Genomic DNA, 14,065 nt, shown 5'->3' on the forward strand with positions numbered 1-14,065 from the left:
GGCAACCCACAGAGCCCGGTCCCTCTATGTACCAGAGCCCTTCTCCCCCCCAGTCCCGGCAGAGTAGTTCCGGAGCAGCGGATTGAGTGGCCCCTGGCACCTTCGACCCTTCCTAGAGGGCTGACCCTGGGTAGCTACTGGGAGGTAAGTTGGGGCTTGGCCAGCCCCGGCTGGGTCACCTGGGCGAGGGTGTATGATGTTGCGAGACCCGAAACATCCTATGACTCCAGGGTACATCACTGAGGATACGTCCCGGTTGCATCTATGCGATGTTTTCTCTTTATTGGAAACTCAGCGTAAATGAATGACATGAAAATATTTATAAAACAAATTGTATTTTAAATTTCCATGAGTTTTCTAGGTTTCTCATGGCCGTACGAACCCTGGAATTAGTTTGGTTGTACTTGTACTGTTCAGTAACTTGCAAAATAGTCTTAAAAACCAATATGAAAAAGAATCGTGATAAGATCGTGATCCTGCCTGAAAAAATCGTGATATGATATTTTTGCCATATCGCCCACCCCTTCCAGAGGAATATCTATTTTTGTTGAATAGCTGTTTTGCAGAACATCAGTGAACAGTTATGTTTTACTTTCCATCATATCCTCACTACAAGCTTTGCTTCAGGAATACAATCATCTCATACTGTGTCAACTAAACCAGTGGTTCTCAAACCTTTTCATGTTAAAGACCCATAAACGCACACAACTTAGACCACACCCCCCATCTGATAAGATTGTTGCTTTGAGATGTCACTGTATAATCTGGTTACATGTTAGTGATGGGCGATGGAAACAGAAATGGTTTGGCAAGAAGCGGTCAAAATGTAGCGTTAAGTCCAGCATGGGAATGATCGGACACACTCTCTCACTCTCACTCTCACTCACACACACACACACACACACACACACACACACATACACACACACACACACACACACACACACACACACACACACACACACACACACACACACACACACACCACTTTGGGGTGAGCAGAACTGGCACGGTGGATTTGATACCTTCACTTTTCCAGTGAAGCGACTGAGTAGTCAAGAATAATTTAAGAAATAATTAACTATATTATATATTATATATATTATTGCAATGCCGTTCTCAAATTCTCAACTGTTTAGAAGAAGCTGTAGTGATGCAACAGAGACAATAACTCACTCACACACACACACACACACACACACACACACACACACACACACAGACACAGACACAGACACAGACACACACACACACACACACACACACACACACACACACACACACACACACACACACACACACACACACACACACAGCACTTTGGGGTGAGCTGAACTGGCGCGGTGGATTTGATACATTCCTATTTCCAGTGGAGCGAGCGAGTAGTCGAAGGTAATTCAAGAAATAATGAACTATATTGCGATGCCGTTCTCAAATACAGCTCCAGTAGTCTGCATTGTCAATGTTGTACCCGACGTGAGGCAGAAGTTAAACTCACATCTGACTGTTTAGAAGAAGCTGTAGTGATGCAACAGAGACAATAACTCAGAGGATTTGCTTCATGGTGGGAAAGGACATGATGCAGATAAACATGGTGGACTGTGAGGGATTTTGTGAGCTACTGAACTACATTGAGAACCAGGCTGTCGCGTCCCCCCAAAGCACAAGCCACACTGATTTATTTATTTATTCATTGTGGTATGCAGCGTTAATGATTAACCGATTGACTGTTAACGTGTTCAATTAAGGGTTAAGGAAAATGCATGAAATTCCCATCCCTATATGAAACCCATGACCAAAATAGTCACACATCACACAACTTAGACCACACACCCCTATATGGTAAGATTGTTGCTTTTAGATGTTTTATTACAGAAAGTGTATGAAACCCATGACCAAAATAGTCATGCATTGTGTCATTGTGCTACTTATGAATGGAAGAATAGTGAAAATAACTTATTGCCGTTTTTAGCTGGGGACCCCTAGAACTGCCTCAGGGACCCCACTTTAAGAACCACTGAACTAAGTACAGTAACAGTGAAGGGAACCAATTCTACAGAACATGTTCCTTCATCATCATTACTCAAGTCTTCTCAGGTAGGCTGACAGTATAACAGTCCTCTTACTTTGTGTCTGAAGGTCCAGGTTCATCACTGAAGTTTGGATGAAGAAAACCTTTAGACGAGTCACTCTTCATAGACAGGTAGCTGGGTACTGGAGACTCTGCTCTCTGCCTGTGGTACTGACCTCTGAAACAGACATGTGTTATACACATCATTAGACATTATTGTGACGGCTGCACCAAATCGCCACACATCGTGTCAGTAAAACACCCTTACAAAACGCCTTTCCCTTTGTTCATCAGTTAGTTTGTAGCACAATTTACGTTTACATTACACATATCATCACCACCACCACATAACAAACACATGGCCCCCTATTCTCCCACAGGCCTTCGGCGCTAAAACGGGCCTTAACCGCAAAAAAACGTGCCTTGCGCCTGTTTTGGGAAGATATCAATATGGCTTTACGCTGCCAAATGCGCTTTAGGCCGAATGGGCGTGGCGCAGTCCCAGAATGGGCCAAAGTGGGCGTGTCGGCCTTAAATCTCGGCGTACTGATATCTTCGCACCTGGCGTAAATTTAGCGCTTTGCGCCTTTGAAAACCAGGCCTATTCAATGCGCCAGTGCTCTTCTGCCTCTCCCCTGTCACCCTTCTCTGTCTCTCTCTGAAACCAGGCCTATTCAGTGCGCCAGTGCTCTTCTGCCTCTTCTCTGTCACCCTTCTCTCTCTCTCTCTGACTCCCTCGCGACAGGCACAACACACTTCCCATATAGGAAAAATAAGTTGTAAGTTGTCTGGCCTGTCCCAGCATGCATTGTGCTTCTCCATTTCGCTACTAAATAGCAACCAAATGAGGCGAAATAGATATAAAAGGTCGATCTAAATTAATGTGTAATGGTAACACAACCTGCAATTGTACACATTTCAATATTGGACCAAATGAAACATCGAAATGAATACACCACCCTATGTGAAACATATATGTCCTCCTGGGCCTATATATATCTCTTATCGATTTAACGTGATTTAGATAAGTGACAGCGGAACGCGCTGCGGAGCGCTTTCTACTGTCATGTGCTCTACTGTGATGTCCGCTCCAATAACTTGGCCCTACTTCACATTTAGTTTTACAATAAAAACACATTTATGCAATGACTTTACATAATGTAGGGTATATTTATGTGCATCATTCTACCTGCAACAGGGGAGAGAAAACGATATCGTTCGTACAAACTTTCACCAATATAAAATTAATCTCATCATATAGGGATAGGCTATATTTTTCTAGCTGATGCCTTTAGAACATTCTTTTCACTTTGATCTTGCTATAGTGTAGCGTATTTACATGCTTGCAGTATTTAAACTGCAGTTAGATTGGTTTGAGAAGCATAATAGTATGGAATAATAGCCTATAATGGAGACAGACAGACTGGATGAAGGGAGGGGGGGGGGGCAGAGCGTTTGGCTTTCCTCTGGTTTTGCGGGACCACTGGAATTGGAGCTAAAAAGGCAAGCGTGCGATTCGTTTATTGCAGTTATCCAATGAGCATGACGGTGCATAATTTTACGCTTAAAAGGCGTGGTTGTAATGCTTTAGGCTGCGTGTAGCGCCAGCACGACAATATCAAGTGCGCTGGTGCACGCCCACTGATTTGCGCTGCGCCAGGCGCTCGGCCTAGAAACAGCGCCGATGCAACGATAGGGGCCATATATAGGCTTTGTTTCAAACATGGTCAACATTTAGTAGCATTATTGATATCATGTTTCTCATTTGAGTTAACATGTTTCTATCATTTTGCTGTGGTTTATAGAAGCTCCTGTATTTCTCCTCCTCCATGCTGATCCACACGTGTGTCTCACCGGGAGTCGTCCGCCACCTCTTCCAGACCTGGACAGGCAAAGACTGAGCAACCGTTCTGGACCCTACTAAATACCAATGGTGGGGGTGGTGGACTGCACCATCTCCTGGGTTATCTAGCTGTTATATCCATATATTTAATGCTAAAAACGTAAAGCTAAACAATTCAAATCCTAATGTAAGTTTCATAGAAAATAATTTGGGCACCTCTGGTATAACAGTCATCTTACTTTGTGTCTGGAGGTCCAGGTTCAAGTCTGCTGTTTCAATTTCAATATGCTTGTTTCATGTTTCAGTTTGTGGCCCTGTTGCTGTTGGCAATTAAACAAGAGAGAGTCTTTTTTTATTATTGTGGCAAGTTGGATGTTGATCGGCTACGGTAGTCAAGTGATTGCAGCGCACATAGTCGTAGTGTGTGTGTATGTGTGTGTGTGTGCGTGTGTGTGTGTGTGTGTGCGTGTGCGTGTGTGTGTGCGTGCGTGTGCGTGTGGGTGTGTGTGCACGTGTGCGCGTGCATGTTTGTATGCGGGTGTGTGTGTGTGTGTGTGTGTGTGTGTGTGTAAGAGGAGGAGAGGGACAGAGAGTGGCGGTGGCTGTCTTTAATCAGAGCATCCTCAGTTAGTTTGCTTCAATGTGATAATTTCAGCACGGTGCTCATCTTCTCTGTCATGTGTTGGTTGGCCTGTCTCATGTGTGCTACTGTAGTGCTTTCAAACTGTTTGTGCCCAAGGCAAGTCAAGGAGGTTTCAGGAGGTCCCCAGCAGAAAGGGGAATATTTTATTTTCATTATAATTGCATGAGTAACACAATGATGTATGACTGTTGTGGTCCTAGGTTTCATACACTTTCTGTAATAAAACCTCCAAAAGCAAAAATCTTATCAAATGGGGGTCCGTGGTATAATTTGTGTCAGTTTAGGGGTGCTTGATCTGAACAAGTTTGAAAACCAGTGCTCTATAGAATGCTAAAGTGACGCTGGGTTTGGCATCCGCACAAGGGATTTCATCTGCCATTTTATTTATTTATTTATTTATTTATTTATTTATTTATTTATTTATTTATTTATTTATTTATTTATTTATTTATTTATTTATTTATTATTCATGTAATGTTATTTCACATATCAACATTTATTTTTTGGGCCATGGCCCTCAATCCAGATTAATGTTTGGCCCTTCATAGAAAATAATTTGGGCACCTCTGGTATAATAATAATAATAATAATTCATATATTTTATATAGCGCTTTCCAGAACCCAAAGACGCTTAACAGTAAACAAAAGACAAGCAACAGAAACAGGCAACAGATACAGGTAACAGGTACAAATAACAGTGGCGATTCAGGGCAAGGTTGTATGGAGAAGCAGAGGAGAGGAGGGGAACAGGAGGGGGGGAGGGGGAGGCGGAGGGTGGTGGTTAGGAGGAGGTGGTCAAGGGTAGGGGAGGTTGTAGGCTTGGGAGAACAGGTAGGTTTTAAGTGGGGTTTTGAAAGTGGGGAGTGAGGGAGAGTCTCGGATGGTCTGGGGGAGGGAGTTCCAAAGTCGGGGCGCGGCGCGGGAGAAAGCACGGTCACCAAAGGTTTTGAGTCTGGATGGGGGGATGATGAGGGTGGCAGTAGAAGAGGATCGGAGTGTACGTGAGGGGCGATGGGGGATGAGGAGGTCAGTAGGGTAGGGAGGGCTAGGCTGTGGAGGGCTTTGAAGGTGAGGAGGAGTAGTTTGAAGTCAATACGTTGCTTGACGGGGAGCCAGTGAAGAGAGTGGAGGACAGGGGTGATGTGATCACGGGACCGGGTGTGAGTGAGCAAATGGCCCATTTCCACAGCTGGTATCAGCGCGGCCCCGCCCAGCTCGTCTCGCTTTTTTGTCTCATTCCACCGATCAAAAACGTGGACAGCCCAGGTTGAGTCGGCGTTGTGTCGTGCTAGTTTTGGTCCCTGCTTTGTTGAGGTTCCAGCGCTGTGAACCCGGTACCATACCGTGAGGTGAAAACACTGCAGACGACTGATTGGTCAGGCAGAATCGTGTTTACTGTCTACTGTCAATGCTGGATAGCAGTTTAGTGGGGCTTGGCTTACCTTCTCTTTTGTTATTTATTTTATGTTGCTGCCTTCAGCTCTGGTGAAATAAAATCGATCTCCTTGCTCAGCTTTAACATGACGGTGGTTTTCAATTGTTTTGAGAGAGAAAAAGTCCACTCCTCTGGAAGCCCTGTAGTTGTGTGTAACATCGGTTTCCGCTAGGCCGGAGGCGGGGGTTTAGCGAAGCCGCGGTCTTGCCTGGTGAGTTGCCGTCGGGGTAGAGGCTTACCTTCTGCCCGTAGCGCAACTCCCGTCCCCCGCGCAGCACATGCATGTGAGTTTGAGTAACAACAAAGTGATATCCATTCTCCTGGCCGATTCTCACATTTGCCCATGTACACTGTAGGTCATTTACAGGCACCAGTATTTCATAATCACTTTAAAAGTTCCGTGTATGGATTTAATTTTAACGTTATACGTTATAGCCTACTTCGGCTATGGGTGGAGGACAGATATGCGGTCCTATGACGACCAGGTGTGGGCGGAGGCGAGTAAACTTGCTATGGAAACAGAGTCTATATCAAGTAGAGACGAGTAAGACCAGGTCGAGTAGAGCTGTACTGTGCTGTTATATGTGGTGGAAATGAGCCATAACAGTCATCTTAGAGTGCTGTCTCACTGGCGCCCAGGTAGCGTTCCCGAGCACACTTGTACCCAAATTGACCCCAGTTTCGGAACGTTTGATGAGTGTGAACGTTGCGTTCCGTTCCGTTCTGCCCCCGGGCGCACAACGGGGAACCGTGACAGGATCCACTTGAAAAGGTGGTCTGGGGAGCGCTTTGGCGTGCCCGGGCACTGAACACTTGCGAGTGTGAAAGCCAACCGTTCCGAACCTCATAGACAACAAACGGAGTAAGGATACACTGCAGGCATAGTTGATGACGCAAGTGCACTCTATTTTGTTTCCGAGTGCAGAATAAATGTTGTAATGTTAAAGCTGACCAGAGGGGAGAGGGGATGGGGGCAATCGTTCCCGTGAGCGGAACGGAACGGAACAGAACGAAAGCAATCGTTCCCAGTGAGAAAGCAGCCTTACTTTGTGTCTGAAGGTCCAGGTTCATTACTGAAGTCTTTGCCGATGTCTTTAGACCGGTCACTCTTCATAGACACACAGCTGGGTACTGGAGACTCTGCTCTCTGCCTGTGGTACTGACCTCTGAAACAGACATGTGTTATACACATCATTAGTTCTAGTAAAGACAGACAACAATGCATGTGATGTTGCATATTGCAATGTATTGTGTGTTTGTTAGTGTGATGAAGATCACACTGTAGGTCTTGATTAGTTTGCTCCAATGTGATGATTTCAGCACGGTGCTCCTGTTCTCTGTCATGTGTTGGTTGGCCTGTCTCATGTGTGCGTCCATGGGCCAGACCAGATATTGGTACCATATGGGTGGGCAAAACTTTACCTATACTAAATTGTTTATAGGGTCAATATAAGTAAATTAATATATGATGGCCTTTCCACAAGAGTAGCTTTTCATATTTATTGGACATTTTCTTATTTTCCCCTATTTAGTCCATGGGCCAAACACAAAAATTGCACACATCGGTACCACTCAAGTGGACAAATTCTAATCATGATTTTTTAACAGGTATATATCCATAGATGATATTTTAGTATGATAGACTTTGCAGAATGGCAGCTTTGTCACAGTTATCGGGTCATGAAGTTAACCAGCCCCTACAATAAATTTGATTCTAGGTGCTGATGCATATCCTATTTTAGGCTCAGGACCTTTACTCATGTTCTATGAGAACATGTTTGACAACATTTTAAAGGGTAGCTTCTTAGCATTCATTTTAAGCTCAGTTATGAGTCTGTCTGACAAATAAAGAGCTCACATGGGCTCTTCAAAGTGTCAGTGACATTCATTTTTCCACAGTTTTCGCCTAGATTATAGTCTTTATTTCAGCACTGTGGCATCTAGGAACATCACAGACACAAACAACAAACACTGGAATACTCATAGGACTATAAGGATACAGAAAAGGTATAATGTACCCATACTATCCCATCGTGAGGGGTGAATTTGGCCCTTTGAATTTGGTAGAAGAATGCCTTCTCGAGGGAAATGGGTCAGTACCCAAAATGTAAGATATCGGTACCATCCGGGTGGACAAATTCTACTTGTGATTTTTTTAAATTCCTATTCATCCCTAGATTATCTTTTTATATGATATACCTTGATGACCATGGTAGCTTATTAGTGCTTAACCACCCCTCTTAAATTATGGACTTATGGGAATTATGGGAAATCATCTTTCTTTCATTATATCATCTCCCTGGGGTGTCTGGACTACTGACTGTTAATATGACATGTCTAGATATAGGCATGCTATCCTATGATACTATACATACTATACTAGATAGATATACTATACTTAATTGTCTACTAAATTGGCACATTTCTCAGTCAAAAAGAGAGTAAATTGGCACGCTTTTCAGTCAAAAATTGTTTTATTTGTGTTACGTTATATGTACAGCTACATTCAAAATGTTTCCAGTCTTTCAACACAATATTAGGACAATCTACCCTTCCTGAAACCATGTCATCCACGAGAGCAACACCATCATCGTCATTCACATCTGAGTCTGTCAGCTGTGCAGCAAGCTCTTCTTCACTGTGTTGGTTGGCACATGTTTGTAGTTTGCACAGGTTTGTGCATTTCAGACCGTTATTGAGACCTGTGCACTCTGATGGTTTGCACGACCTCACACACTTGCAGGAGAGCAACTGCAAGATGGCACCTGGTGCTGGGGAACCGTGCATCCACTGGATTTCAAGCTGCCCCTCATCATCTGTGGTCCACCCATGGTCCTTAAAGTACAGTCCATTGTTGATATCATGGAAAACTCCTTTGTGAATCCACTCAGTCCAGACCAATATGAGTTTGTCAGCTTGTCAACTGCAACTGTTGCCCCGCCAGATATAGCCAACCTGCATGATTCCAGCCACAACATCCAGCAGTGGAGGAAACTGCTCTACAGCACTGCCAGCAAAGCCAGTCTGATCAAATTCTTGTTTGAGGAATGGAAAGGACCCAAACACAGATCGAAACTACAAGACAAGGCCTTATATGTTACCTGTGAAGTAGTCTGCTTCAAAATCAACAAGAACCAATGGGAGGAGGTAACACAGCTCAAATCCTCTCAGGAAGAAGCTGACACTTGCATGGTAATGCATGCTCTCCATGTAGCAGAGTCTGGCTTCAAGGCAGTGATCATCATGGCAGACACATGTCCTGCTACTGACTCTGGGTTGGATCAAGGACATCCCATGCCCAATGTACCAAAAATGGGGAACACAGAACAAGACAATGTTCCTGGACATCACCAAACTATGCAAATCACACAGGGATAGTATTGCTGGCGCCTTGATTGGCATGCACACGTTCACTGGCTGCAACACTGTCAGCGCATTTGCAGGACACGGAAAAATGGGCACCCTGAACAGACAGGACATATCAAGAAGCCTTCCTTGAGCTCGGCCGTGCTTGGGATGTCTCTAATGAGCTCTTTAAGAAGCTGCTGGAAAGCATGTGCCACATGTATATGTACCCTCTACACACATTACAGATGTCAACCTCCTCGCATACCAACTTTTCTGCACCAGACATGGGGAGGTCGAGTCCAGCCAGCTTCCACCATTTGAGGATTGGCTATTAATGCATTCCATTCATGCAAACGATCAGACTGCAATATGTAGACGGTCTCTTCAAACCCAGCCATCTGTACCAAGCCCCAAGGACCATGGGTGGACCACAGACGATGAGGGGCAGCTTGAAATCCAGTGGATGTGCGGTTCCCCAGCACCAGACCATTTTGCAGTTGCTCTCCTGCAAGTGTGTGAGGTTGTGCAAACCACCAGAGTGTACAGGTCTCAATAATGGTCTGAAGTGCACAAACCTGTTCAAACTACAAAAATGTGCCAACCAGCACACTCAGATGTGAATGATGATGATGGTGTTGCCCTCGTGGGTGGCATGGTGTCTCAGGGAGGGTAGATTGTCCTAATATTGTCCTGAAAGACTGGAAACATTTTGAATGTAGCTGTTCATATAATGTAACACAAATACAACTATTTTTGAGTGAGAAACGTGTCAATTTACTCTGTTTTTGACTGAGAAATGTGCCAATTTAGTAGACAAGCATAGTATATATATCTAGTATAGTATAGTATAGTATAGTATAGTATAGTATAGTATAGTATAGTATAGTATGTACAATGATAGTTTGCCTATATCTATGTTATATTAACAGTAGTCCAGACACACCCTCGGCAACGGATAATGAAAGAAAGATGATTTCCAGGGAGGGCACTTTCCTGGTTTTGAACGACAGCAGTCCATAATTTAAGAGGGGATAAGCACTAATAAGCTACCAGTCATCAAGGTCTATCATATAAAAACATAATCTAGGGATGTATATGAATTTAAAAAATCACAAGTAAAATTTGCCCACCCGGCTGGTACCGATACGTTAAATTTAGGGCTCTGGCTCATTTCCCTTGAGAAGTCATTCTTCTAACTTAATGGCCAAATTCACCCCTCACGATGTGAGAGTATGGGTACATTATACCTTTTCTGAATCCTTAATGTCCTATGAGTATTCCAGTGTTTGTTGTTTGTGTCTGTGATGTTCCTAGATGCCACAGTGCTGAAATAAAGACTATAGTTTAGGCGAAAATTGTGGAAAAAAGTCACTGACACTTTGAAGAGCCCATGTGACCTCTTTATTTGTCAGACAGACTCATAACTGAGCTCAAATGAAAGCTAAGAAGCTACCCTTTAAAATATTGTCAAACATGTTCTCATAGAACATGAGTAAAGGTCCTGAAAATCTGCATAGAATAGGATATGCATCAGTGCCTAGAATCCAATTTATTGTAAGGGCTGGCTACATTCATGAGCTGATAACTGTGACAAAGCTACCATTCTGCAAAGGCTATCATACTAAAATATAATCTATTGATATATACCTGTTAAAAAAAATCATAATTCGAATTTGCCCACTTGAGTGGTACCGATATGTGAAATTTTGGGGTTTGGCCCATGGACCATAGTGCTTTGAAACTGTTTGTGCCCAAGGCAAGTCAAGGAGGTTTCAGGAGGTCCCCAGCAGAAAGGGGAATATTTTATTTTCATTATAATTGCATAAGTAACACAATGACAGAATGTATGACTGTGGTCATGGGTTTCATACACTTTCTGTACTGAAACCTCTAAATATATATATATATATATATATATATCAAATGGGGGTCCGTGGTCTAATTTGTGTCAGTTTAGGGGTGCTTGACGTGAAGCAGTTTGAAAACCTCATCAGCACAAGGGATTTCATCCACCTTTTTTGGGGGCCCATGGCCCTCCATCCAGAATAATGTTTGGCCCTTCATAGAAAATAATTGGGCACCTCTGGTATAACAGTCATCTTACTTTGTGTCTGAAGGTCCAGGTTCATCACTGAAGTCTTCAGACCAGTCAGTCTTCTTAGACAGAGTCAGACAGCTGGGTACTGGAGACTCTGCTCTGCTCTCCTCTTCCTCCACACACACATCCATCTTCTGGACTTCAGTCAGTCTGAAAGAAGCGCACGCACGCACGCCACGCACGCACGCACGCACGCACGCACGCACGCACGCACACACACACACACACACACACACACACACACACACACACACACACACACACACAAATATCTTTATTTGTGTTCACATTTAGAAAAGTACAATACTCCTTGGACACAAACAATAATAGATAAATAATGGTAAATCTCAGAATGAAAAATGTATCTAGTCTGAGTGAGTCTATGAAAAAGGAAACAGCACTTGCACTTGGTTAGAAACGGAAAATCTCCATAAACCACGCCCACCCCTGTAGAAACGTATGTTACCATTTTACAATTTTGGAGCCGAAATTGTAACATAGCAACGTCGGTCCAAAAACGTTGCTATTTTACAATTCTTTTGGAGATCGGGTTGGTATTGCAGGGTAGATGCAGATAGACGGCGTATACACCCACTAATTTTTCAGCTGGCTTTGTGTCTGCACTTCTACTGGCAGATTCCACTGGGATACGTTGCATTATGACTGCGAGGAAGACACTGGAGCTGGTCGCAGCCTGTCTAGCACCCTGTGCAGACTACAGTGACGTTTGTCACCTGCTGTCGCCTGCTGGTAGCTTGGTGCTACAGCTTGATTGGCTGTCTTCCAGTCTTTCCGTCTTCAATTGGTCGATTTCAAATTGGTCCCTCCTTTCGTCGCTGCCGTCCAACGCTCATCTCTTTGCAAAGCATGCTGGGATATCAGGCGGCAGACGGCAGCGATGAGAGGAGGGGGCAGTTTGAAATCGACCGATTGAAGATGGAATGCGTAGTCAGTGAATGCCTGGGTCCACCAGACGCAGTGCTTCGCGGCACGGTCCTGAAGCCGCTCTGTTCCGCTAAATGCGCCCTGTGCATTTTCACTTCCCACTTCGAGTTGTGTCAAGCAGCACAGAGCAGGTTAACCTGACGCTGCCAGATGGATGTAGGTTGGTTCACATTTGTTTCACAACCTACATCCATCTGGGTTTGGCCAAGCTACCCTGCTGAAGAGGGCGGTCACTTTTTTCAAGCTACTCGGCAGGTGATTGGATGGACCGTCTGTCTGTCACCGTCTGGGCGTGCCAACGCCAACCAATCAGATCGACTTGCCTTCATGACGCAGCTGCAGCGCCTGGAGAGAATTGTAAACAGCTAGGACTACAATTGAATGTTAAGAGCTAAATGAGGAAGGGCTTTGACCGAAACGTCACCTTTTTTTGTGGTCAAATAAATATTTGGGAGCAGCTGCCAGTGTGCAGACTCTATTTTTATTACTTATTTGCACTTTGGACGATGCTGGTTTGACTGGATGTCTGCAGTCCAGGTCTCCGTCTGTCATCACTCGTCTTCCTCTCTCTGTGGAGGTAAAGGAATTCATTATGACACATTAGAAAAGTTTATAAAGGTAGTAAAACACCTAAAAAAGGGTTTAACTATATTTTGTTGCTAGCAAGCAGAGTATGGAATTAATGGAAAGTATCAGTTGTGGTGACATCTAGTGCAGTGATTCCCAACCTGTGGGCCGCGGCCCCCTGGTGGGCCGCGAAGGTATTGCAAGTGGGCCGCCAAATCATTTCCAAAAAAGTATGATTTTTGAAAAAAAAAAAAAAAAAAAAAAAAAAAATTTTTTTTTTTGAAAGATTTTGAAAAATCATACTTGAAAAAGTATGATTTTTGTTTCTTTGATGTTATTGCTTTTGCTTGAATTGAAGTTTCATCTTTACATCATCTTTATATTGGGTTTGTGTTTATTTGTAACCCTATCGATTTAATGGGCTTTCTTCTGATATTTGGATTTTGTTTGGATCTGATATTGGATGTCAAATTGTTATGAGAATGCATTTTTCCATTGTTGAAGGATACCGTTATTTATTAATCATTTGTTAATTAGCCTGTTACAGACAGCCCCTTGCTTGTCATTTCTGACATCTGTGTGGTGCTGATGGACAGCTCCTTGAATGATTGGTGTGTGTGTGTGTGTGTGTGTGTGTGTGTGTGTGTGTGTGTGTGTGTGTGTGTGTGTGTGCGCGTGTGTGTGTATGTGTGTGTGTGTGTGGACAGCTCCTTGAAAACTGTAATACTGAAGGTGTTGCAACATGTTACAGGTGCTGTGTTAGTGACTGTGGAGCTTCCAACATGTTTCTCCTGTATTCAGTTCAGTCCTTTATGTTCAATTTTCAATAAAAAAGTGCTCTGAGAACGCATTATATGGCCTTTGTATTTATGGGGTCGGAGGTGGGCCGCAAACATTTTTGAGACATAAAAGTGGGCCCTGAGTTGGAAAAGGTTGGGAACCACTGATCTAGTGGACATAAATCACAAGTACAGGTTTGGGCAAGGAGGGTCACAGTCACATGGCACAAGATTCAGTGTCTCTCATTTCCGTGCGACAGCCCAAACTTCAAGCATAATTCCAGCATAACGCTATACTGCAAAGCATGTAGCCTACAACCAGTGTTGCCAGATGGC

The 14,065-nt window shown here is 43.8% G+C and overlaps 1 protein-coding gene across 1 annotated transcript in view; it reads right to left on the reverse strand.

Annotated features, from left to right (window-relative positions):
• LOC310798381 (NACHT, LRR and PYD domains-containing protein 12-like) overlaps positions 1-11,546 on the reverse strand; it is a gene marked incomplete at its 3' end in the record, with an annotated part of 103,235 nt that extends 91,689 nt beyond the window's left edge. Inside the window, exons 1-3 of the mRNA XM_083660933.1 lie at positions 11,445-11,546; positions 7,039-7,158; positions 2,131-2,249 (exon numbers count right to left, since the gene is read on the reverse strand). Of these exons, the coding sequence (XP_083517059.1) occupies positions 2,131-2,249; positions 7,039-7,106 (187 nt within the window). The 5' untranslated portion in view covers positions 7,107-7,158; positions 11,445-11,546. The remainder of the gene's footprint in view (positions 1-2,130; positions 2,250-7,038; positions 7,159-11,444) is intronic.
• Between the last annotated feature and the right edge of the window lie 2,519 nt (positions 11,547-14,065).

This window comes from Poromitra crassiceps, assembly GCF_964638095.1.
Source record: "Poromitra crassiceps genome assembly, chromosome: 2".
In the NCBI taxonomy this organism is placed as follows: Eukaryota; Metazoa; Chordata; class Actinopteri; order Beryciformes; family Melamphaidae; genus Poromitra; species Poromitra crassiceps.